Source organism: Netta rufina (genome assembly GCF_964035555.1).
Source record: "Netta rufina genome assembly, chromosome: 5".
Taxonomy (NCBI): Eukaryota; Metazoa; Chordata; class Aves; order Anseriformes; family Anatidae; genus Netta; species Netta rufina.
In genome coordinates this window covers 26,560,743-26,585,336 of record NC_140128.1, presented here as the reverse complement: position 1 = coordinate 26,585,336, position 24,594 = coordinate 26,560,743, and the positions used below count along the sequence as shown (strand labels likewise).

The following is a 24,594-nucleotide window of genomic DNA, read 5'->3' as shown; positions in this document are numbered from 1 at the left end:
GGGCCGCTGCCGCTGCCTCCCCTCGGTGCGGCCGGGCGGGCTCCGCGGCGTGGCTGAAGCGTGCTGGGGGGGGGGAGGCGCGAGGGGGCTTCTGGCCAAGCCCGCCTGTGCGGCGAAGCGCGAGCCTGGTTTGGGAAGCGCAGCGCTGTTTGCAAATAGAGATGAGGAGCTGATGAGCGTTTTTGACTCAGCTGATTGCAAGCTGAAAGGAGCGCGTGTCTCGTCCAGCCAGCGGTACTGGCAGTGCAAACACGGGGACGTGCTCAGCCTGCGGAGCGGGTGTCTGATGGACCCGAACACGTGCCGTCACTGACCCCACGCCAAGCCTATGCTTTGGCTAAATATAAAGTGTTGTAACATGTTAAAGGTGACACAGACGTGTCTACCTGTACCACAACTACGCTGTCAGTTTGCTCTGGAGATGTTAAAACACTTTATACAACCCACCATAGTACGAGATCTACACTATACCTTTTAAAAAAATAGTTTATAATAGCATATTCTAATTTGGGGATAAGTGCTTAGGCAGTATGACATTCAGATTGTCTTGCTTTCTTTAGCATTGATGAAACATAGAAATCATGATCGTCCCTGGAAAGGCAGAAAGATTGCAATCCCAACCTAATGCTGATTGGTGTTGGCAGCACTGGGAGTCCTAATGTAGACAGACCAGCTGCTACCCCATTTTCAGGATCAGGTTGATTAGATTCACTGTGACTTCTATGATGCCGTGGCTTCAGTTGGACCCAGCCAATGTTTTATCTGTATTAGAACACCCACGGATGCTGATGGGTTTCAAAAATCACAAAATATTTGGCCTCTTGTCACTGCATTCAGATGCATTTTAGCACTCATTTTAAGGAGAAAAATGCAGCTGGATTGGTACAGTTACCTAGAGCACTGGTTGGCAATTTCACTTGTTCTCAATACAGATTTCTGATTTCATACTGATGTGTGCAGACAGGTTTGAATTCTGGATATGAAACAGTAGTGCTCCCTCATGAGCCACAGAGGCATAGGGTGGAAGTTTAGTATTGGTATTAGCTGAAAAAAACATTTTGAGTTGTTGGTCTGTTTCTTACCAAGTTAAAACACATCTATATCTACGTTCTCTCCAGTAGTGCCGTAATTGTCTCAGCATGACACATTTCATAATTTAAAAGATGTACTCAGTAAGGGAATCAAACATTATATGAATGCTTTTTCATCTGGATTATTGTTTGAAGTATTTTAGGAAGCAGTTCAAAGATTTTTTTCGGGGGGCAATTTACAATACATTTTGCCTGATCACTGTGTTACTGACTTTGCTATGCTCTTCATTTTAGCCTAGCGCAGTGACTTCATTTGTTTGTATAGGCTATGTGTGAAGTGAAGCAAGAGCTAAGGGCTTCCCAGAACTCCGCTAAGCAATATTTAAGCATCATGCTTTTCCTGTGCTGGAGTCTTTTGGCATTAAGCACCATATGCTTTCATAGCACACCTGTCACAGACCTTGCATTTACTGATGTGCTCCCAGTGATCTAGCCATAGTGTCAACAGCTGTGGCAACCCGCAGCTGGTGATGCCCAGTGTTAGTCTGAGCTAGTCAGAACATTTACCCCTTATGAAACGGAGGTCCTTCTTGCTCTCTATTTTTTCATCTATGCAGTAATGTGAGTTCTCTTGTAGTGTTTTTGATATAAGCTAAGCTGTGTTTCTGAATGGATCCAGCCCTTAACTGGAAGGAAATTGACCTATTTTATTTCTCCCTCTGTTCAGCCAGGTCACTTGTTTTAGACAAGTGCACCAGCTCAGCAGAGAGGGAGCCTGACCCAGAGTAAGCAGTATGTGTGAGGGGGAACCCTGCTGGTTTTTAGCTGCAGGGGGGCTGCGTTTCTCAAGTGGTGATGCGTAAATTTCATACCTGGAGAGCTAGGTAATAATACTGGTAGCGTGAGTGGTTTATCCCATCACTTTTCTGACTGTATGCTGGGAACCCACAGCCTTCTATGAAAAATCTGTTTGTTTGTTTGTTTTTTTTTCAAATGGGCCTTGAAATTCCCTGGAGTAGTGAGGTGGGAGACACTGAAATTTTGTAATATGTAGGATTTTGTAGGGCAATTTCATCCCTTTTGCTTTCCAGGGTAGAACATGTGAAAGATCACGCTGCCTTTCGCCAGTGTTGGTGTTGGTTTGGCATTTTGGAGGAATTTTCTTATTAGGATTCTTCTAGCATTGTATAATCAGAATTGAGATAATCTGGTATTATATCCTGAAAAAAATATAATTTAGAATTATAATTTAAAGTTATTAAAATATAACTTTTAATTTATTTCTACCTTATTTGTTTATAAAAGGATTGCTGCTAAACTAGATATTTAAGTACTTTGTGATTACCAGACCTTTAGTTGTGTGAGATTTTTTTTTTTTTATATCTTCAATTATGAAAAGCTTTAAGACAAAATCTACATCAAATTGCATTAAAATAACTGGATATGGGTTTGTTGAGCCTGCTATAGACAGAGCAGTAAAATGCAAGTAAAATTATAGGTGAATGGGTTTAGGAAAGCATCATAAAAGTGTTAGTAACACCAAACTTCATTAAAACACTTGGAAACACCTACCAGTTTTTAGGGTGAGCTAGAAATTGGCGTGAAATTGCATAATATTTTGGCAGTAATATTCCTTAGTAATTTGCATTCATTTGAAACCAATATGCATCTTCAAAATTTGTCTTTTCAATGTTTTAATTTAGTGGATCCTGATCCTGTTTTTGAAGCTACAGGAGGTTGTTATTTCTGACCTGTACAACAGGGATAAGAAAGCACAGTGGTGGCATGTTAGCATCTCAGGTTTCTGTGGGCCAGTGGGCTGGACACCACTTTATATGTTTGTACACTATTGTGTACAATATTGTCTACAGCATGCTGTAATTCTTTTTATTTTACTAATAACTGTGCTCCTTTCAAATCCTGCCAAGACCCGGTACTTGCTGAGTCAGTTCTCTCCCTCTCTGATGGATGATAATGTAGAAGGAGATCAGGGTGCTACTTGTTTGTAAATAATAGACTTACTCTTATGGTAGGTTTAGATGTGGATCAAAATCTTAAAAGCTTTCATAATTACTATCAGCTATTAAGGAAATAGCTTCCTGAAGAACTCCATAGCGCTGCTGTTTAAGCAAGATTCTGCTTCTCATGGAAGTGTGGAATTGGCTTAGGAACTGGGAAGAAAAGTGTTCATTTCTTGTGAAAAAGAAAAAGGATCTTGCACTTGTTCAGTGTTATAACTAGCATGCACGTTGATTTAACTGGCTTGACTGCTGAAGGCTTTGCATCCTTGTTTCAAAAATAGTATTAATCTGAAGTCTGATTATGACCAGCTGGTTTACCAAATGGCAGATTTCTTTGCAGATCTGTCAGCTTGAATAATTTTATGTTGCTTCTGTCTGTTTTAACTTATCTAATCTATGTTAAATAAATAGAACACATTTGCAATTATTCATTTTTAGTAATGTGAAATTATAATGCTCAAAGTAAAAGATCCAGTTGAAATTGGCCCAATATTACCTCCTTTTATCCTAACTCCTCTACTTTGCTTACAATTCATATCTGATTTTGTGTGCTGTTATTTGTACTGATTTTTTTTTTTTAATATTTGTACTGTTATTATGTATTGATTTTTATCTACTGTTACAGTACTTTATGTACTATTTTGGATAGCTCTCTAAAATATAGGTTATTTTTTAAAAAAAAAAAAAAAAAAAGCTAAATTTGTGGGCATGATACTGGGGTTTACTTTGATGGTCCATGGCTACGTCCTTCTGAGGGTGGTTTAAGAAAGATATTCTTCTAACTTTCTTTCAGTTATCACAAATTATACATTGTGTGTGCATGTGATGCATGCTACTACTGAACTGCGGCTGGAATGGGCAGGTCCATTTCGATGTTCCTTTCTTGACTTTGGGTGTCAGTTGCAAGTGGAAGTAGAATAGATTGATTTTAGTGCATTCTTTCTTGCCTCGTGCATTCACTCTTTGGCAGTTTCAAGATGACATCATCAAATTTATGTTATCAGCATCAGATATATTTTTCCTCATTAGTATGTGCTGAAACTTTATGGTCTAAGCAACTGCAAAAAGCAATCTGTTCATAGGCAGCTACTTAGTAACAAAAGCTTGGATTTTTTCAAATACATAAACATTTGGTTTCCTATAGAGCACTGTAACACATATAGGAGAAGAAATTGATATCTAGAACAACGTATCTTTTGATGCATGTTCTACAGTGCAACTAGGAAAAAACTTATTTAGATCAATGTATATCAATGCGGGAGCTGAACTTAATTACTAATGAGGTGCGAAGAGCTTCCCTTCGCAGGAGTTTCTCTACTGCGATGAGGCGTGAAGAGCCACTATCTGCCTGACAGAAGTGTGGCTTGCTTTATCTGGAGTGTATTGATTTAGATTAAGTCTCTTGATGACTGTGTGAACAAGTGGTTGGGACTTCTTAACGAACACCGATTTGACACTTGAACCGTGAAATGGGATTCTGCAAGGCTTCATTCTGTATCTGCATGCATTCAGTATTTCTATTAATAATTCTGATGAAGGAGTGAAATAGCTCCAAAATGTTCAGGCAGTGCTAAGGAAGGGAAGGCAGAAGGGTGGAGTGCAGAGCTGGCGTTCAGCACAGCCTCAAGAAATGAGAGAAAGAGACTGCAGGAAGGTGTAGCTCAAGGTCACATTTTACACAACTATATTTAAGTAGGAAAAATCTGCAGAAAGATGCGATTGGTTTTGCTGCAATTCTATAGAAAGCAACTGGCAGCTTAATAGATGAGCGGGTATTGAACTCTAGGCTGGTTCTCTTCAACTTTCCTGTCAGTGGTCTGGATTTTGCTGGCTGTACTACCCGGGGAGGTGCTCTTGGCACCCGGGAGGAACAAGAGGCCTTGCGCAGGGATCTAGGTACATTGAAGCATGGAGCAATCATAAATGGTGTGAAATTCAATGATGGTAAATGCTGTTTAGATGCAGTTTGGTTCAGGTGTTTAGAACCTGGGGTGGGGTAATGCTGGGTGCAGGTACGGGCTGGCAGACGAGCGTCAGGAGAGCAGCCCTGCAGAAAGGGATCTGGGCCTGCGGGTTGCGGCAGGGTGAGAGGCTGGGGGCACTAGGCTGGAGAGGAGCAGGCTGAAGGATAAGCTCGGGGTTCTTGACAGATCCCCAAGGAGGGGAAATGGAGGGCGAGGTGCCCATCTCTCCTTGCTGATAGCTGTTGACAGGACCAGAGGGAATGGCACAGAGCTGTGCCAGGGCAGGTTCAGGCTGGGCAGTAGGAAAAGTGCCTCTGCTGTGGTCACACTGTGACAGGCTTCCTGGAGAGGTGGTTGGTGCTCCTGCCTGTTGGCCTCCAGGACGCATCTGGACAATGCCCTCAGCAATGTGCTTTAACTTCTGGGCAGCCCTGAAGCAGCTGGGCAGTTGGGCTGGAGAATAATTTGTAGGTCACTTCTAACTGAACTAAACACTTCTATTTCTATTCTATTTCTATTCCTATTCTTTACGACCAAAGAGGAAAGTTGAGAGGATTTTTTTTTTTAATTTTTTTTTCAGTTTGGAAAAGAGGATATTTTGGGGGAAGCATGAATAGGAGTACTCCATTAAAGAAAAGGCCGTGCCTTTCTGTTTTCCTGCCTCACCTACTTAGAAGGTTTTGTTCCACTTTTCTTCCTCAAGTCTCTATGGTAGTAATTGGATAACTTTGAAAGGGATGATCCTGAACCTTTTGTTAGCTTAAACAAATGACTTTATAAGCTCCATATTTTGTTAGTTGTACAAAAGACAATTTTGCATCCTGCCATCACTTAGATTTAATTATCACATATGATGTGGTGGGTATGTGATGTGAAGGGCAAAAGGTGATGCTTGAGTGTTGGAGAAGCTCTCCCAAGGGCTCACCATCCTCTTTAGCTGCAATTTCAACCCTGAGGGAAGAACTAAGCTGGCTCACCTAAGGGTCTGTGTGGTCCACCTCATGCTGCGGCAGATGATGAAGTGGTGCTAGCGGCAACCAGCAGGAAGGGCAGGCGGCTGCCTGATCCTTCAGGGTAAGGAGCTGCTGCTCAAACAGCTGTGGGGGTCCTCTCTCCACAGGGAGGTGTGTTTTGAATGCATGGTGGGGTGAGTGAAAGCCACATGTGTGTATGAGCCAGTGGAACTTCTTGCCACCGAACGTTTGCTCTAAGCAGGACTCCAAGAGAAGTTGTACAAAGGGAACACGTGTGGACTCCGAGCTAAGCACATTGCTCGTGTCGTGTGGCTCTGATTGTGTCAGTGGTCCTGGAGAATGTTGTGAGGGGATTGGTTTGGGTACATGAAATGGGAGATCAGAGGTAGTTGCGATGAAAGAAGCAACAAATTTCTAGAAGTGATGAAATCTAATTGAAAACCTATTCTGTGATGCTATAACTCAACTAAGTAACAGTTCTATTGTCACAAAGGCAATTCTAAAAGAGCTCCAGCTTTCCCATGAATGTAACTGGGTAGTTTTGGGAGCCCTGCTGGGGGTCTGCAGCCAGCCTGATGGTGCTTCATAGCCTTATGTAGCCATCAGAAGGCTTAGCTGTATTTTAAAGAAACATAAAAATCACAGATAATTGATTCAGTGGTGGTTTGGAGCCTTGTAGCAAGCACAGAGGAATATTTCATACTGGCTTGCATAATCAAAGGATTTTAGGTCTGTGTGATTCTATGGTAAGGCATGGAAAGAGGTCTTTTTTCTACAGTTCCCTTTCATGTGAGCCATTCCTCTGTATTTTAACATGCATGTGGTATTTCATGATTATTACAATTATTTTTTTTTAAAGTAATGCTTTAACTCTTCAGCAGGTAGACTGACTAATGCATCCTGCTAGTAAAACCAGTGAATCTGCTGGAGTATGTGAGAACCTTGCCTCAAGGCTCTGTTTCTATTCTTGCTTTGCTTTTCCCAGAGGATAACTATACAGGCTTTATCTTTAACTCTGAAATAGCCAGAGTCTTTGACGTGTAGAGAGCAGAGTAATGATTCTGGGCCATGGCTATTGCACTGTCACTGGTATATTTTGATGGCTTGAGTTTTTTCCAGTTGCTTGACAAACTAAGCTGTTGTTTTTCTGTATTCTCTTCTGGGCTCTATTACTCAGGTTTTGCTGCTTTGCTTACTTCACTGACTTATATTCCTGTTAATTTGTAACAGTAGGCATCATGCCTGTGGAAGCAACAGAAGCTTAAATGGTACCGTACTCATTATTTCTTTTCCTTCCACTTCAGCCTTAAGTTAGCAAGGGTGTTAGAAGCTTATTGTCCCAGAGTGCAATTTATTTGTGGAGGTAAAATTCAGAACCAAATTGTGCTAATGAGAGAAGTTTGTTCCTTCAGTGTTTTTGGCTTGGCTCATAGTATTTTGTTGTTGCTAATTGGATGCATATTCATTACTGGGTTACTGTCAAGAATGAGTATGTGTCTTTGTGTGTGTGTGTATATATATATATATATATTTGTACAAATTAGCCTGGGATACGCTTGATACTAGTGGACTCAGAGTAGTTCCCCTCCTGGTGGGACCCAAGCTGAAGTAGTCCACCTGTTGTCTGGGCAGTTCAGCACTGACCAGAGCTCACCACTTGCAAGCTGCGTTTGAAGTTCTGCAGTTACTGGGCTGTAGATATGCAAAGTGCACCTAGGTCTGGCAAACAGTGCAAACTGTGTTGTAAGTATGGACATGAAGTGCACATAATGTCCTGGAATTTGTGGATAACGAGTATAGCCCAGTCCTTGTCCTTGTTGGCGATTTGGATGTGCACATATTTTCAGCAAGTTCTAAATGATTCTTGGAGCTTTTTCACAATGGAGTTGCCCTAAAGGTCAGGACATTACTGTGTGCTAGCTCTCACTTTTAAAAATTATACTCTATAGAGCAGTCATAAAATGACATTTTAACATCTTGTTTTTATGGCACTGGAGACTCGGACAGTGGTTCTTCACTGCTTTATCTCTTGATGCATGTTGGATTTAGAGAAGCTGAAAGTTATAGTCATGTGACTAATTTGGTTGAATTACCCACAAGACATTTGAAAAATTAAGGTGAAATATATGTATACATATATAATTTTTGCTGTTCAAGTTAGTAAGACAACTTCTAGAATCTTGCATTGTGAGCATTGAAGAACAATAACAGTTTGAGGCAGAAACTTCAAAACCAAACCTCTTTCTTGTGAGCTTCATTTTTTTTTTTCCTTTTAAATGGCACATCATTCCTGTTATGTTAAATAGAAGTTTCAGAAAATAATGTGTCCCTGCTATAGCAGATTCTATCTTTAGCTAACCCAAAGTGATGAGTGCTAGTATACAACATTTATGAAGCAGTCTTTAGGATTTCATCAATCTCTTAAAAATTCTTATCCAGTATAGTAAAGAATAAAAGCTTTTTTTCTTCATGCTACCTGTTCTCCCAGTTGCCCTTTCTGCTAATTAAGGTTCGTTTTAGCTTTGGTAGATCTCTCTAAAGGTCACCAATAGAGCAAACTAGTGAAGAGGATTACTCTTTGCAGGGATTTTTTTTTTTTTTTTTTCTTTTCATGAAAAAACCTCTCTGGAGGCTCTTCCTTCTTTAGTCTAAAGAAGAAAAAATATGTTAGCTTTTTCCTTTTCAGTTGGCAACTGTTGAAAAATCAGTTAATAATATAAACTTGTATTTGTACTGGAAGAGATGTGATGGCTAGGTAAGGAAGTAAATTGTTTGTTAATGAGAGACAGTGCATAAAGGTCACGGGAGGCTCACTACAAAGGCCCAAACAGGTAAATATGGTAATATGAGAAGATTATGAACATAAAAACATGTATATGACCTCCCAACCAGTGCTTCTGGAAAAAAAAATAATTTAAACTTACTGTGTCATGTATGGCACTAAATAGTGGAACGGATTTAATATTTGGCAATGCTATTTACTCTTTTTAATACTGATTAAAAAAATCATAAGGTGCAATGCACAAAATATTAAATATCAATTTTTTGGTCTTTACATTTCATTACACTTGTCTGGAACTAAACCACGTAAAAGCAGAAGGATCTGCAAATTCTTATACTGATTTGTTTAAGCTGCCTGCCAAGAATGGCAATGAAGTGACTTTTACAAATGCTTGTTTTCTGTTGAATAATTGGAAGGGGAAAAAAATCTTATCTAAATAATGTGCAACCCTGAAGGAGGAGGTATAATGAAAAGTGGTTTAATTATTTTCAGGGAGACAGCAAAGCATATTGATGCACTTATCAATAATAATTGTCTATTTTCTTGCCTTATTGCATTCTTTGTTAGCCCCTGTAAAATGCTGTTTGGGCAGAAAGAAAATCTCTCTTAATGAAGTAATGCACTATTTTCGTCTCTTCCTCAAAATGTATGGCAAAATCATCCTTGTAGCTGCCAGTTTACATTAGTAACAGCTTGTTCACAAGATTACAGAACTATTACCACTGATGCTTTTTGGTAAAATGGCAGTCAGTGGACACGCAGACTCTGTTTTAGATGCAGAGAGAGTGTGATGAAAAGGCTTGAATCTGCAATCAGTAATGAAATGAAGGATTTGGAGAATGTGGAGAAGAGGAAAAAGTTCAAGTTGTGGTCTGCTTTCTGCTCAGTTTCAAATACAAAGCGATCAAGTTTTTTAATTTCTCAGATAAGCAGCCTACCACTGGACTTCAAATACTTTGAAATGAATTTCCCTCAAGTCCTTCTTTTCAGTCTTTTTTGTAATTTATGCAGAAAATTAATGCTGTCATAAAGATAGAGCAGGAATGAAAGAAAGAATTGATGCAAAGTGATTTTTGCTTTTGTTTTGTGTGTATGTGTGTGGTGTTTGGGCATCTGCCTGCTGGGTATGCTACAGGTCATTTTCTCCTGCAGGGAGCGTTGGGTTGCTGTACAAAGCAGGTCTGAGAAATTGCCCATTGCAGGTGATGTTAAGCCACTGAATTCTCATGAGATGTGGGAGGTGCAACTTGAAATGTGTTTGTGCACATAAAAGAATTGACTTTATTTCCGCTTTCTGGGTAAAACGCTGTAGTTCTGCAGTAGCTGAATAAACGTGGATTCTATTTATGGACAAAATCCCTTCGGGATGCTTTGTTTTGGTACTTCCCACTGGTCCTCATCACCATTTATTGTCAGATCATCAGGGCAAACTGAACTTGAACTTCTTTCTTATGAGTATGTATGTGATCCGCATTTTTTTTTTTTAGTACAGTGGTGATGTAGTTGTTGGGTGTTTTTGATAAATTCCTGTATTCCTGTTGCCTGCAGTGGGTGACTGCTCTGAGACCAAGTGCACGTCACATATTGAGGGTATAAAATTCTGTTTCTGACCGAATCAGGACAGTGTGGTGTGCCTACACTTTTTTTAATCAGTATTACGTTGATATCTGAATATGTAGACAGAACCCCTGACCATACTTATCATTAATTCTGAAGTTCTAGTACAGCAGTTGGAGGAGACAGTGCTCTGGGAGCTGTGCTACTAACTGGGCTGTCTTTGAACTACTAAAGAGCTTTAAATGGGATATTATGGTCTGAAAAGAACTGCTGTGGGGAGAAGGGTATAAGAGGGGAGCCTGCCCTCAAGACAAAAAAAAAAAAAAAAAAAAAAGGCAACACGATGAAGTTATGTCATCAATAAAGAAGTAGAAAGAAGAAATGAAAAAGAGCAGGCTAGCAGAATGGAGACCAGGACGGGAACAGGCACTTTGATCGCCTCATGAAGATGGGTTCGGCCAAACTCAGCAAACCGCTCAGAGAAGCTCATACAGAAAGTCGCTGGAAATAGACGCACCAGAGCTGGAGAGAAGCTCGAGCTGAGAGAAGCGGACCCACACACACACAACTGCCCCTCGCTGGTAAGCAGTTGCGCATTATGGGGAATCATACGTCCTTAGGAACAAAGACTGTCAGCTTATTCTCCTTATTAACAATCGGACAGTTTATGATCCTGAAACATGGGACCAAACTGAGGTCAAGGTGTGGGACTCTGTAAACGACAAGGTTACAGTGGGATTGCTCGGCACCTGGTGAGCAGTCTCTGAGGCCTTAAAGAGCCCTGTGGGACCACAGTCAGAAACGTGTGGTTTGCCAGACAGTGAGGGAGCTGCGGGCTCCTTTACTGATCCAACTGCTACACCATTGCCCCTCTGCTGCTACAGCCATCGAAGGCTTTTGCTGTTACACCCTCTGGTGACCTGGATGTGCCTTTTAACCCAGGCCCTATTGGCCTTGAAAAGGAGATGGATATGCTTTTCTTCGATCTGGGAAGAACGGGATACATAAGGCCCGAAGGCCGAGTTGCTTGACAGCTTAAAGCAAGATATATAGTTCAAAAGGAATGGAAAATGGAGACTGTTAAGTCATGGAACTTAAAGGATTGTTTGTTACCTTTTCTGATTGTACATATGTATAGGCGTACTCGAGTTTAGTAAGTCATGGAACTTAAAGGATTGTTTGTTACCAATCCTGATTGTATGTATAGGCATACTCGGGTTTAGTATGTAAAGCAGTGTTCTGTATATTTAGAATGTTTGATGTTCGTGTGCGTGTTGGTGGAGTGTAGACTCCCCGCACACCCAGCACTGCTTACTTGCCTTTTATACCATTTATAAATATTCTTTTATAAATATTACTAAATTCAGATTGAGTTGAGACTTCATTTATAACAAGACCATTCAGTTGGTCTCAGAAATGCTGTTTAAAACCCTGAGAGCTGAGAATAGTATCTTTTTTTAAGTACCATTGCCATAACATGTATTTTGTCTAGTGTGACTCAATTCTTTTTTTTTTTTTTTATCAGTGTTATTCAATGCATACGTCCTGCTTGTTTGTTCAGTGACTTATTTTTTTTTTTCATTCATCTGTATAGATATGCATTTCATTTGCATGTTAGGCAATCTGCTTTTTATCTTTAGCATCTTTTATATAATTTATTGTTCACTGATTTGCTGTGTGTCTGTGTATTAGTCCCCAAAATTATTTGGGTTTGATACCCTTTTCTGGAAGTATCCCCCAGAGAGGATATTTGTCACTGAATAACCATTGCTTTGTTGCTACAGCAGAAATGTATTAATGCAACCTAATTTAAAAAAAGGTGTCATGGCTGGGTCTGCCAGTTTGTTGATAGAGGGTAGTAGAAATCTGAGGTTTTTTTAGTAGCACGAGGAATTACAATTAGAAAATAGCAGTGTATTAGTAATGAAAGATGAAAAACTTAGAGACTATGCTACCGAAAGTGATGCAGACATGGTGAAAGAGGGAGGAAAGCAGAAAGCTTTCCTTTTGAATTTCTTATGTACTGCCTTTTTAGGGCTTTAGATTACTAGAGTATCTCCTTGTACAGCATTAATTTTTATCATGTGAATATTCTTGTGTGTTTGCAATATGCTATTATTATGTGATAGTTGATCTGAAAAAGTGACAGATGTTGGGTGTTTTCATTTAAATTCAAGATAGAAAAAATTCTCACAGTGAACCAAGCACCAGTACTTGTATATTGAACCTCTAAAATGACGGATTTCACACGACTCACTGACTTTCTGAAAGAAGCAAGTGAGAAAGGAAACTAAAATCAAGTCACAAATGTTCTAAAGTTCATGCTGAAAGTTTTGCCAATCAGTGTAAATATTTTTACATATTTTATATAAAAATATGTAAAGTCAACAAAGAACATCCCCATGCCCACATGTATTTTGTGGAGCAGGGATAATAACAGGGAATCCGCAAGTCGTTAGTGGAAAGCAGAAAACAAAATTGGCTTTGAAAAACCAAGTTTAACACTGCAAGAAATTAAAACACGGGATGTGGCTTATCAGTACAGTTGGCCAAACTAGCGGGTAGGTGCTGCCAGATAAGAAGGAAGGACCTGCTTTCCAGAGCCCATGTCTTACGGCAGGCTTCCAGCCTGTCTGTCTATTGTTTGTGCTTGTCTGCCGTGAACTGATACATGGACTTAAACTGGTGGAAGGCTAACACTAGAAATGAGAGAAAAAGCTATTGATTAATTTTCTGCCAGTTTAGTTGTACAATTTCAAACACTTCTGTTCTATTTGGTGTCTTTCAAATATTTGTCTTTAATGCTGTGCCAATTGAAAATAGAGCAGTGGGGGGTGAATATCACCAGTTATTTTCATATTTTGAAATCCATACAAAAATAATGTCTTAGACCTTATTACTTGCTCTTTTTTTTATTATTATTATTTTTTTTTTTAATTTTTTTAAACGAAATAGATGTGTTTAAAAGAAAGACTCAGATTTTAAGAACTCTTCCTAGGTGTTATCCGTGTTTTCCAATACATTGAATGTAAAGGTTAGGAATAGTTATTTTGGTATTCAAACATAATATAAGTTTTGGAGAATTGTTTTCGTTTTTAAGGTAGCATGGCTGCAGTCTTTGAAAAGTGTCATCTTTTTTTCTTGTGGCAAAAATTGATCCACTCAAACTTTCTCATATATTTTTTCCTTGAGCTAGAAACCCTGAAACTTCTTCAACATTTTGGTTTTGATCTTGGCAGAGTTGCTGAATTTGCATTGGGTTTGTTCTAAAACTATGTACATGTGGGGGGTGTTAAATACACATTAGGCTTGCCAGAATGTTTTCTAAACTTTACTCTTTTGGGCAGGCTCTGTTAGGTTTATGAATTAGCCTTTGTGTGTTAGAATCAAGACTGAATTTTTAATTTGTTCTGCAGATGGATGCTGTTTTGAGCATGCTTTTTACATAATTTATCATACTTTTCTTTCATTGTTGATACAGTTGCCGAAATACAAAGCTTTTCAATATACCCGTGTATAACACAGATGTTTATTGAGAGGCTGTCTTGCTCAGTGACTGATGAAGACTACCAAAGTAGCAATATCCTTCAAAAAGCCTGTTCTTGAACAGCTGTGATTGATATATACCCTCAGAATACTTTGATCCTTTGATGTTACAGGATTCTTCGTGTGTGTTCTTTACATGTTTCTGTAGAAGCTGTTCATGCAACTGTGTTTGCAGTTTTAGAAGTGCTAGAACAAAACACAATGAAACACTAAGAAATAGGCATGCTATTGGAGGTTTTCAAGACCTGAGTGGAAAAAAACCCACCTGGCTGGTCTGGTTTAAGTTTTGACCTTCCTTTGAGCAGGATTTTGGGCAACATGACCTCTTGTAGTCCCTTTCAGCTGAGACTATGGGATCATTCTATGGCATCAACACATAAGAATTGACTCCATTTGTGAATACAGTCAGTTTCCAGCTCAGGATGCTTTTATTTATGAATGGCAGATTTGGTAAGAACTACCTTTTTGTAGAGATTCTCTTTAGCCTATCCAAAATACCAAATATGATTTGTTTTTGGAATATGTGAAAACATTCACAAATGTGTATCCACATGTATGCGATGTATAAAAGCTCTGATTTTGGAAAATACATCCTGTATGTAGGAATAATCAGTACTCCAACTGAAAAAGCTAAAACCTCTGTGGCGATCTACTTGTTTTGTGAGGTTTACTTGAAACCTGTTTCTTTCAAGATGGAGTCTTTTATTTTATGTTTATACTTGTATTTCTGGCTGAATGTTTGTAAGAAAAACATTCAGCTTTTTAAGTTACTGTAAGTTTGAAAGTAACATAGCTGCCAAGTTTTGTGCAGGTCCATGAGACAATTTTATAGAAATTGCTTGATGCGTTTATGTAGTTGCCAGTAACTTTCATATAATCCTTTCCACTGAATTTAAGAAAAAATACAGTTGACTTTTCCATTGGTGGAGAAGTGTGGGCTTGGCAAGTTTAGAAAATCAAAAGCCTCTTTATCTATAAACAGCAGCTGGACAAGCTTCCTACAGGCTCTTTGCTCCCAGCATGGCTCAGCCACGGGGAAGGGAGGCGAAAGGACTTCCAGAGTTAATGGAGCTCCTTGATTCTCTACTGAGTTCCCCAATTAGTGCAGAATAAATGCTGCAGTTATAATGGTCCAGTTCTTATTTCCCCATCCTTCAGTTTGGAGTTTTAACTTGATAGAGCTAAAGTTTAGCTGGTGGCTTTGTAGCCTGGAAAATCCTGCATCTAACGAGCAAAATCTTGAATTGTGTTTTTCTAAATAAATATTTAATTAATGGGCTTTACCAAAGTCCCAAGGCTACCAATACTAGGGAATAGAGCTTTTGAGACTTTCTTGCTGTGAACATAGGGTAGTAATTTTTCATTGCATGATTATTAAATGTATTAAATCTACAAATCAACAGTTTTCAAACCACGCCTTTAGAAGCTGCAGCATGAAACTGATGTGGCGTGACTTAAAGGAACCCGTAGCAGAGGTTGCTTCAGTTTTCCCCTGTAAGCTGCGGGTTGGAAGGACCAACCAGCTAATCGTGTGCTAATAGGTTACAGGCGTATTTCTGAGATAGCAGGGGAAAATAAATATAAGGATTTATGGGTTCTTTTCTAGTTCTTTGAAAGGGAAGATAGTCTACCATTTAAATCAGTAGTTCGAAACAAAATAACCAGACTGTTTGCCTGTGGGGCTTCTTTTTTGGCTCAGTGAGCCTGAGGGAGAGATTTAGCTCATAATAGAAGCTGTTGTTCCAATTCACTGAGGCGTAAGATTTGTTCAAAATGTGGCTATGGCTTGTGGAAATATTAATAATGATCTGTGAAAAAGATGAAGTAGGACTTGTAGCCTCCTGGCACTTGATCATGTTGTAACTTCACTGAGTGCAAAAAATATTTTTAGAGGTGGTTTCTCTGGTGATGAGAAAAGTCACTTGAAGTTTTTATGCAGTTCCAATTATTTGCATGCTGTAGATAGTATAAGCAAGTACTTTGGAGCAAAATAATTTGGTGGATAAGATTACTACATTTGCTTTCACAGTGTGGTTTTGGTTAGACTGTTGTGACTATGGTGCCTATTAAAAACAACTCAGTATGGATATACCAGCTCACAGTTTTGGCAGATGTTGCTGAGTGTTATTGCAAAATATTCTCTTCTGTCTCCGAAAGAAGCTATGGTTGAGATAACTGCATTGCAAAAACCTTATTTTTCAGGAAAATTTTAACATCTTATCTTCCATTTGCTTTTCTGAAGTCTGGATTAAGAGCACTAAATAAGGATAGTTTGGGAGGGATTGTATTATACTCTTCCTTCATACTGACCTTATTTTTATGTTGTTTGAAGTTGTTTCTGTCATTGTTCTAACTTGCCCTTTCTTTTCTGTACAGAAATTTATTGTTAATACTTGTAGGTAGACAGAACAATGTGGTGGCCTTAAGGTTTTTTAAAAAAGACACTGTTACAAAAATGAAATCTTTCTGAGGTTGTGTCATACTCATATTGTCTTGAGTTAATTCCTGGTGCTGTCGTCTTGCGCCTGTTTCGTTATACCAGCAATAACTTTCAACATTATAATTAAAAGCAGGTATGTCTTCAAGAGCAGGTCAAGTCATTACAGTGTATCTGTAAGTTTTCCACACTTGCACTTGTCTGGCTAGAGGAACCATTCAGTAGCTAACAACAGCCGAGCTACTGCACTTACACAATGCACTAATACAAGCCTCTGCATACGGACTTTACTCTGTGAAAAAATTTATAGTGTAAAGATAGTGAACCACTTGGTTGCTTAACTATACGTGTTTTTTTGACCCTATGACTTACAAAGTCCATCTGAGAGATTCTGACTATAAGAGATACTGCTTAAATGGGGATGAAGGGGAGAGGAGGAACTGTCTCTGCATGATGCCATTGTAAGCATGCCCATACCCTATACAGCTGGTAGTCTTGGGCAGATTCAATCCATAGGATACTTCCCTTTTGTCTCACTAGACCTTTACCCTGATGAAAAGAGAAATTGACATTGAGACAGATAAGCCTGAATGTCAGTAGGACTTGGCCAGAGCCTTACAGCCATTTCCCAGAAGGGAAGAGGGAATCAAGACAGAAGTTCACTCAGGAAGTTGGCATAGGCTGTTGCTGTTTGTTGGGAAAAACCTCAAAACTGTGTTTTCAGATCTTTTATAAAGAGACACTCAGGGAGAGAACTGGGAGAAATGCTACAAAATAAGCAAGAAGGAAAAATGTAATGATGTCTGAAAGCTATATAATGGCAAAGGGCAGTTGGCCCAACAAGAGGTGAACTGAGCACGTGTTGTTTCTATGCTCCTCCAAGCCACAGCAGAACATTGTAAGAACCAGCAAAGATTAAATGTTTTAGACTTTCCTTAGAAAGTCGATAGAACTGAACAGGAAGAGGGCTCTAAGCAACTCCCGTGGCTTCCTAAAGGTAATACGTACAAAATCTTTTAGAAAGTTTTAGAAAGCCCTAACGGAAGCACTGCCTTTTAACGCGCTGTCAGTTTTTTAAAAGGGCTGTGAGTTCAACAGTTCCTGCTGAGTGTTTGTGTTTAACGTGCTCGGACGGACGGCACTCACACTGAAGGGTGGCTGAGTAATTGGAGCAGGACATAGGAGGTCACTGCTGCACTTCCGCCATTGTGTACTTCAGCCTTGCTCTGATCCCAAACACTTCGGGTTCCAGGGAAGTGCCAAAGGCTGACCCCATGGGAAATGGCCTGTTCAGAATAATGTTTACTTCGTTTTGACACCTTCCTTCCTGAAAGGTGTGCATCAGCGTGTTCTTGCCTGTGAGCAAAGTCAAGCAGAAGGCCTGCTTTCCTGTTTTTTCTTGGTACCGTATCTTCCCCAACCCCACAGGCAAAATTAGTGTATAAAGGAGGGTGTACTAAAATAGCCTTATGCTGTAGTAGAGACTGCAGATTAGGGACCTGTGTGCTGTGCATTTTGCTTTCCTTCAGAAGGAAAGCAGAGTCATGGGCTCTGGTAAATGTTCAAAATACATCCTTGGCAAAAGGGTCCTTCTATCAACACTCAGACAAAACTGTCAGAAGGTTTCCTGGTGTTGTTCAGCTGGGCTTTTGCATACTGTCCCCACTTTCAAAATGTCAGTGAAATGTGCAAATGTTAATGCATATAATGCTATCTGAAATAGAGGCACAGCAGACAAATATTGTACCTGCTGTGATATCATCGTGCATTGTAGCACTGAGCAATAATGTGTACATGTGATTCAAAACTGTTTAAAGGAATAAGTTTTTCTCCTTATCTGAGTAATACTCTTTTAAAGGTTATATTTGAGTTAGCTTCAAGAATTTGTCTCAGCTTGTATCATTTGTTATTTGAGAATGGGAAATGGGGAAGGTATTTTGTTTCATTGTATAAAGGATAGATGCCTGCTTTGTACTGATTAAGACTCATTTTAAGTAAGGTATGATGATAACAGTAGCGTATAGTCTAGCTGAATAGGCAGATAAGAGGAAAGTAATGAAGGATTATTATTTTTGTGTTTCTGAGGTTGTTACCTCAGAGGTTCTTACCTGGTAGCTGTCTCATGAGACAGTAGAAGCAAATAATTTTCTGAAGATTCACTGATCAGCAATTTCTTTGTATGTTTTTTATAATCTTTAATTATCATGGTGAAAACACATCTTTAAGTTGTGTGAAAGTTGAATATTCAAATGTGATGATTTGCAATTTTATCTTGTAGCAGGACAGTGCATTATGTAAAATTTTCCTTGAAATAGTTATTGGAGATGTAAGGAGTAAGGAGGTTGGTATTTAAAGTTTACTCATTTCAAAAGTAAATCTCAGGAATTAGGCTCCACAGTGCCTGTTAACACTTATGAGAATTTGTGGCTCGTTTCTTAAAGTTCAAGTTAACATTTTACCTGCTAAGAAATGCAATTTACTTGAGGTGTGCTAATTAACATAGCTAATAATAGAATGCAAAAAAAAAAAAAAAAAATAGTCCAGAAGTATTTCGTGCCTAAAAGAAAACATATGAATACATATTCATGTAATGGAATCTTGTTAAAATAAAATGGTGATAATCATGTGTTGATTTTGTTGATGTCTGAAAGGAGAGAATCCTTTAAACAGGTCTATAGTTAGTAATTAAATGTAGTACAATAGTTTCCTCAGGTGATCTGATCTTTTCTTAAAAAGGAAGTAAAACACAATTGTATCATTGCTTTGACTCGTGAATTGTATCACATCCAAGTTATTTGGGGCACTGAATTCCATTAGGTTTTGCTGGATTATAGCAAATCATTCAATTTCTAGGAGGAAAAAAGAAAGAAATGAAAAAAGTTGATTTCTATCTTAATATAAGTGGATTTGGCCTTTGTTCTGTGGAAACTATAGCTCTGGATCAGTCCTCGGTAATGCAGAGTTGTGATTTTATCCCCTTGCTCATGCAACCACCTGTTTGTTCACGACAACTATTTTAGTGTATTTATCTGATGGATAGAAAGAAAAAGATTTTATCTAAAAATTAAACAGAAGCAACTAGAGTGCATGCAATGTTTTCCCTCTTGTCAGGGGGTTGACGTCTGGGGATGTATTTGTACAATTATGATAGCTTTTAGTCTGTTCCTATGCTCTTTGATGATTTTCACATTCCTTCATGCTATTCCTAACCAGTGACGCTGTTCCCAAAGTGATGAAAGAAGCTTGCTTTATGAATATAGGTGGATTGTTTTTCTTGAAGTCATTATTCTACTTCTGATTTTGTTACTTGGATATTATGCCAGTTTGTCCAATGTTTATACCAGTATGTTAAAAAAAAAAAAAAAAAAAAAAGACAGTAACTATTTAAGCCTTTGGAGATTTTAGTAATCTTTCTGCACAAGATGTTGTAACTCTTCACTTACAAGTGCACTATTTAATATAAATAATTGCTCTTCACATTTATTTCAGGATTATGTTTCATTTAAACTATCAAAGCCAAGGTCCTCCTTAAAGCAAGTGTCTGATGGTGAGCTGTAAGCGCATTTTGGTTTATGGATATTTAATGACTTACAGAAAGGTAGCTTGCCCTTAGCATTGTTTTACACTGAGTGGAGATGGCTTTAAGCTTTACAGCAGTGTAGACAAGCTTAAATTTTACTGCCCTGGTCATGGAGAATGCACTTACTATTGGGACAGCAAAATTAGTTAGATTGTATGGCAGAGCACAGTGGTTTGTAAAAAGGAGAGATGAAGCAAAGGAGAGAAGAGAGTGGAGCTGTCAGTAGGAACGTTTGGGAGCAGGCACGCTGGGAATCTCTTCTTTCTTGACTCCCCTACTCAACCTTTTCAGAGCTTTAGACCTTTGCAGAAGGTATCTCATGCACAGGTTTTCCAGCTGCTCTTCATTCTCCCCCTGCCGGCTGTGCACTCCTCCCACTGTGAAGCCAGCCCTTCTGTCTGTAGAGTGGTGGTTGTTCCAGCTGAGCTGGCTCTGCGAGAGGAGGGCTTTTGAGGCACAGAGGACTCAAGGGCAGGGAGAGCCTTCCACTGTTAGGTACTTGTGGCAAATGCTTGCTTAGCTCCAATCTGAAGCTGACTATGCTGTGACTTCTTTTAGCCCTAGCATGTTTTGAGCGTTTGGGCTGGTAGTTTGACTGCCAACAGTCTATTTAACTTTTCCACAGGTGTTTCAGTGAAATGGCTTTCAAGAAGGAAATTAATTACTGAATTATTTCAATAATTTTCCAATTAATATTAGTTCAATAGTACTTGAGTTAAGGCCTTGCTTAAAATGGAAATTCTTACAGAGATAACCCTATCCAGGTATTCTGCAGAATTTGTTATGTTGTCTTCATCCAATTTTGCTCTACAAACATCACTTCATTCAATTATCATGTATCACTGCAATACTTGGACAGATGTTGCAGCTGAATTCTTAGTTCTGCTCCCCACACATTGCTTTCGGTGTCACAAAAGGAGCTGTTTGCCATGGGCTTCCAGAATAGGAGGGAAATCTGCAGAATTTGCATCAGTGTCACTGCTTGACCCCTGTACGAAGCTTCGCCAGGGTACTTTTAATAATGGCATTGCATATAGTTCAGAAAGATGGTAGCACTAGTTCTAAAATTTTGACTGGGTGGCTACTTATCCAGGCTGATTTGTATTTCTGGGTTTGAATTCTGTGGTTGTTGTTTGTATCAGCAGCTATGTAAATACTGAGATAAATACTGTTGAGTTGTAATGGCTTCACTGTCTGTTAAAATGCTACAGGTAGAAGATGATGATGATGATACTGAATCACGAGAGGAAGAAGAGAGAGAAGTGAAAAGCTACTCAAGAAGAAAAATTTTTTCAAACTGGAGCCGCTATGAGGATGCAGAAAAAGAGGGACAGAACGAATGTGGGGAATCGCAGAGAGGAACAGACTTCAGTGTTTTGCTTAGCTCAGCAGGTAAGCATTTTATACTCTGTACAGAGTTTTTTAGCTTTACAACTTGAAATATTCTGGCTCTTGTTCCTTAATGATGAAACAGGGCCCTATAATACTGCTTCTGTCTGCCTAAGTCTATTTAGGAGTCTTCAAAGTCTCCATGGGAGTAGCTTTGGGAGCCCATACAGACTCCACTGAGTCATGGTAGCTGGGGAGTAAAACAGGACTGCCGCATATATAGCTTTGTCTTGAAACTATGGGTCTGAATACATGCAGTTACTTTGAGCCTCTTGCTGATGGTGAATTTCTTGCTGATCTGAGTTGTTTGGTTGTTTCCCTGAAAACAAAAAAGGTTGCTGGTATGACTAAACACAACAAAGCAGTCAAGCAGCTGCTTGCTGTTGTTTGTTTTGACAAAGATTTGTAATCAGTGCTGTACAGATGTGTGCATGAATAGCAAGTGTTACTCTCCTTGATAGTGAAGTTCAGTCATTTTCCCATTTTAAAATAAGATGAAATAGAAGAAAAGGGTGGAGGGCAGCCTGTGATGATTTTATATATATATATATGTGTGTGTGTGTATGTATAAATGAAATATATGTGTATATATAATAGCTATACATTAATAGTATGGACAGGTGCACAAAGATGCACAGTTACCTAAGATTATTTTAGAAACTCATACTGAGCAGTTATGTTAGAATACTGTTCAGCAAGAAGCTACAGACAGTGTTTATTTATTTATTTGGTGCAACTTGGAAGCTCTGAAATCTCTCAGATCTGAATACTCGGATTTTTCAGCCACAGCTTACAGGTATAAGTTAGAAATTATCTGCAGTAAAGAAACATGGACCAGAGCTATCCTGTGTGCCAGAATCAATTTCAGAAGTTCTGTTTTGTGTAAGCATTGCAAAACTTGGCCTAAATTGCTGATTTTAAGCATATGATTATGGCATGTAAACATCTCTGAATGGCATGTTGCATGGTAAACAGAATTGTAGTTAAGATGTCTGGTATGGACATCAGAGTTGGATAGATAGCCTGGAGAGCAAAATAGATATCACAACTCGAAACTTTTTAAATCTAGAGACCTAACCTGAGCTTCATAGTTGCGTGTTGCCATTTTTCTGCCTTGTTTTTTCCCCAAGTGAATTTAAATATTTTTAACTTAATATGTAGCCTTCAAAATGCCTTTAAAATGCTCTGATAAATAGTACTTTTGAACTGAAGATATAAGGAAGTACTATTTATTTCTACTAACTTGTATTTCTAGTAAGTTATAGTCCAATACATTTATTTGACTCCGTAGATTGTCTTGACGTCTAATTGGAAATCTTGTTAGTAGTCTTATTAGGTGTTAATTCTACATATTCCATTCAAAGTGTGCTTTACCTTGCTTTAGCCAAACTTTTTTTAGGGTCTGTTGTGATAGCTCTTGACATTAAAATAAATTGATAGGAGCCAGCAAGGAAACAAAGTACTTGTTTTAAGAGAGGAGGAAATAGTACCCTCGAAACAATAATACAGATTTCGTGGATTCATGTGAAAAAGCAGTGCGTGTCAGGGGGTGAGGATCATATTTAGGTCTGCTCTGCTTGTTTATACATTTTATTATTTAAAAAACAAACAAACAAAAACAAAAAACAGGTTTGATTAAAGAATTTTGGAAGTAACATAGGATAATGACCTAATGAGTATGATTGCTTTATTGTCACAGTGTCCTTATTATCCAATGGTATGTGTGTTGCTGAAAACTACAGTTTCAGCAAGTTTCAGTTATTTAAAACTGCTGTGTTTTACAGAACAGGAAAGATTTGTTTGTAGACAATTAGACTCAGAAAAAACAAGGGCATTATGTTGCTGGTTTGTATCTGTTTAAAAGACCGAGTTGAATTTCTGAGTGCTAACCATCCCCTTAGCTGAGGTAGTGATCTTAGCATTTTGTTTTGTCTGTCTGATCTTACTTCTTGTATTTTTTTTTCTGATTTTTCATTATTTTGTTGCTTGTAATGCAAACTGTATATGTCAGAATTTTCACTTGATATGATAAGTTTTAAATTATACTGATTGATAAATATGTCTTTGTTGTGTTCTTTGTGAGGTTAGGTATTCACTTACTGAATTAGTGAATTAGTAAGTGTGAAGTTTTATCTCCTGAGTAAAACCAAGACTTCTTCATTCTTTGAAAGTTTCTTTTTCGTTCTTTGAAAAATGTTAGGATGGCATTAAAAGCTGTGCAACATTCAGAAATAAAATAATTTTTATGTTCTGATGTGCACAGTTTTAATTGCTGGTCTGTCTGTCTTTTGGTAAAGATTTATGTTGATATCTACACTTTGCAAAACTAATTTTTTGCTTTATTTTTTCTAGTGGTTTTGATGGTTGTATTAGTCTAGATGCATTTTAAAAATGTTTTAATCCTCATATTGCAGTGTAAAGTGAGATCTTTTCTAATGTCTGTTACCATACGTACATCTTGAAGAAAAAATGATTGTGACATAAATGTGTTAACTGGAAGAATATGAAGGCAAAGCAGCAGAAATTGTTATAGAAAACATTTGCATAAGTAGTTATGAAGAGAACAATACATTGCATGTTCTTATGTGCTTTTGAATAGGAGTGTGAGTTCAAAAAATGGTTACTGATATTTGTTTATTCCTACTGTCTGAATGAGAATGGTTTCAGTTAATCTTTCAAATGAAATGTCATGTAATTTTAGTCTGGTAAGAATTGTGTGAGTCCTTAGCAGGGAAAGTCTTAGGTTTTATTTGCATTATTATACTTGTGTTCAGATAATATCTGGGAAAGGGGCAGATCATGAATGTGGAAAATTCATTTTAAAACAGTCTCCCCTTAGAATTATGAATGTAGTTTTTACTTGCTAGTTAAAATGAGCTAGTGTAGGCTATGAAGGTACGTAACATGAAGATATTGGTAGATGAAGAAGGCTAGGCTTCACTGAATCAGGAGGAGAAAGTTGTACTGTTCTAAAATGAACACTTGTGGAAAAGAACATGAACCAGCGTTTTAAGACATTTTGTGATCAACTCGGTGTCATTCACAGTATGTCTAAATTGCCAGATCTGTGTGGTGTTCTTTATAAAAATCATGTTGAATAATACATTTATTTTTTATTTTTTCATTGTAACAGAGTGAATACTGCATAGTTGTGGTCTTTTGTTTGTTTGTTTGGCTTGGTTTTAAATCATAACTGGGTGACTTGCCCAATATACCTTGTGTGTGTATGTTCAAAGATGTTAAGCTCGGAGTGCAATTCCACTCCAGTTCTTACACGTCCAATATCCTACGGATCACTTCTCATCATTTTTAG

General features: G+C 38.4%; 1 protein-coding gene across 1 annotated transcript in view; it reads left to right on the top strand.

The window, feature by feature from the left end:
- The window catches only part of AVEN (apoptosis and caspase activation inhibitor), a 97,296-nt gene that overhangs the window by 392 nt on the left and 72,310 nt on the right, over positions 1-24,594 (top strand). The window contains exon 2 of the mRNA XM_084287837.1: positions 21,104-21,284. Coding sequence (XP_084143963.1) covers positions 21,104-21,284 — 181 coding nt within the window. The remainder of the gene's footprint in view (positions 1-21,103; positions 21,285-24,594) is intronic.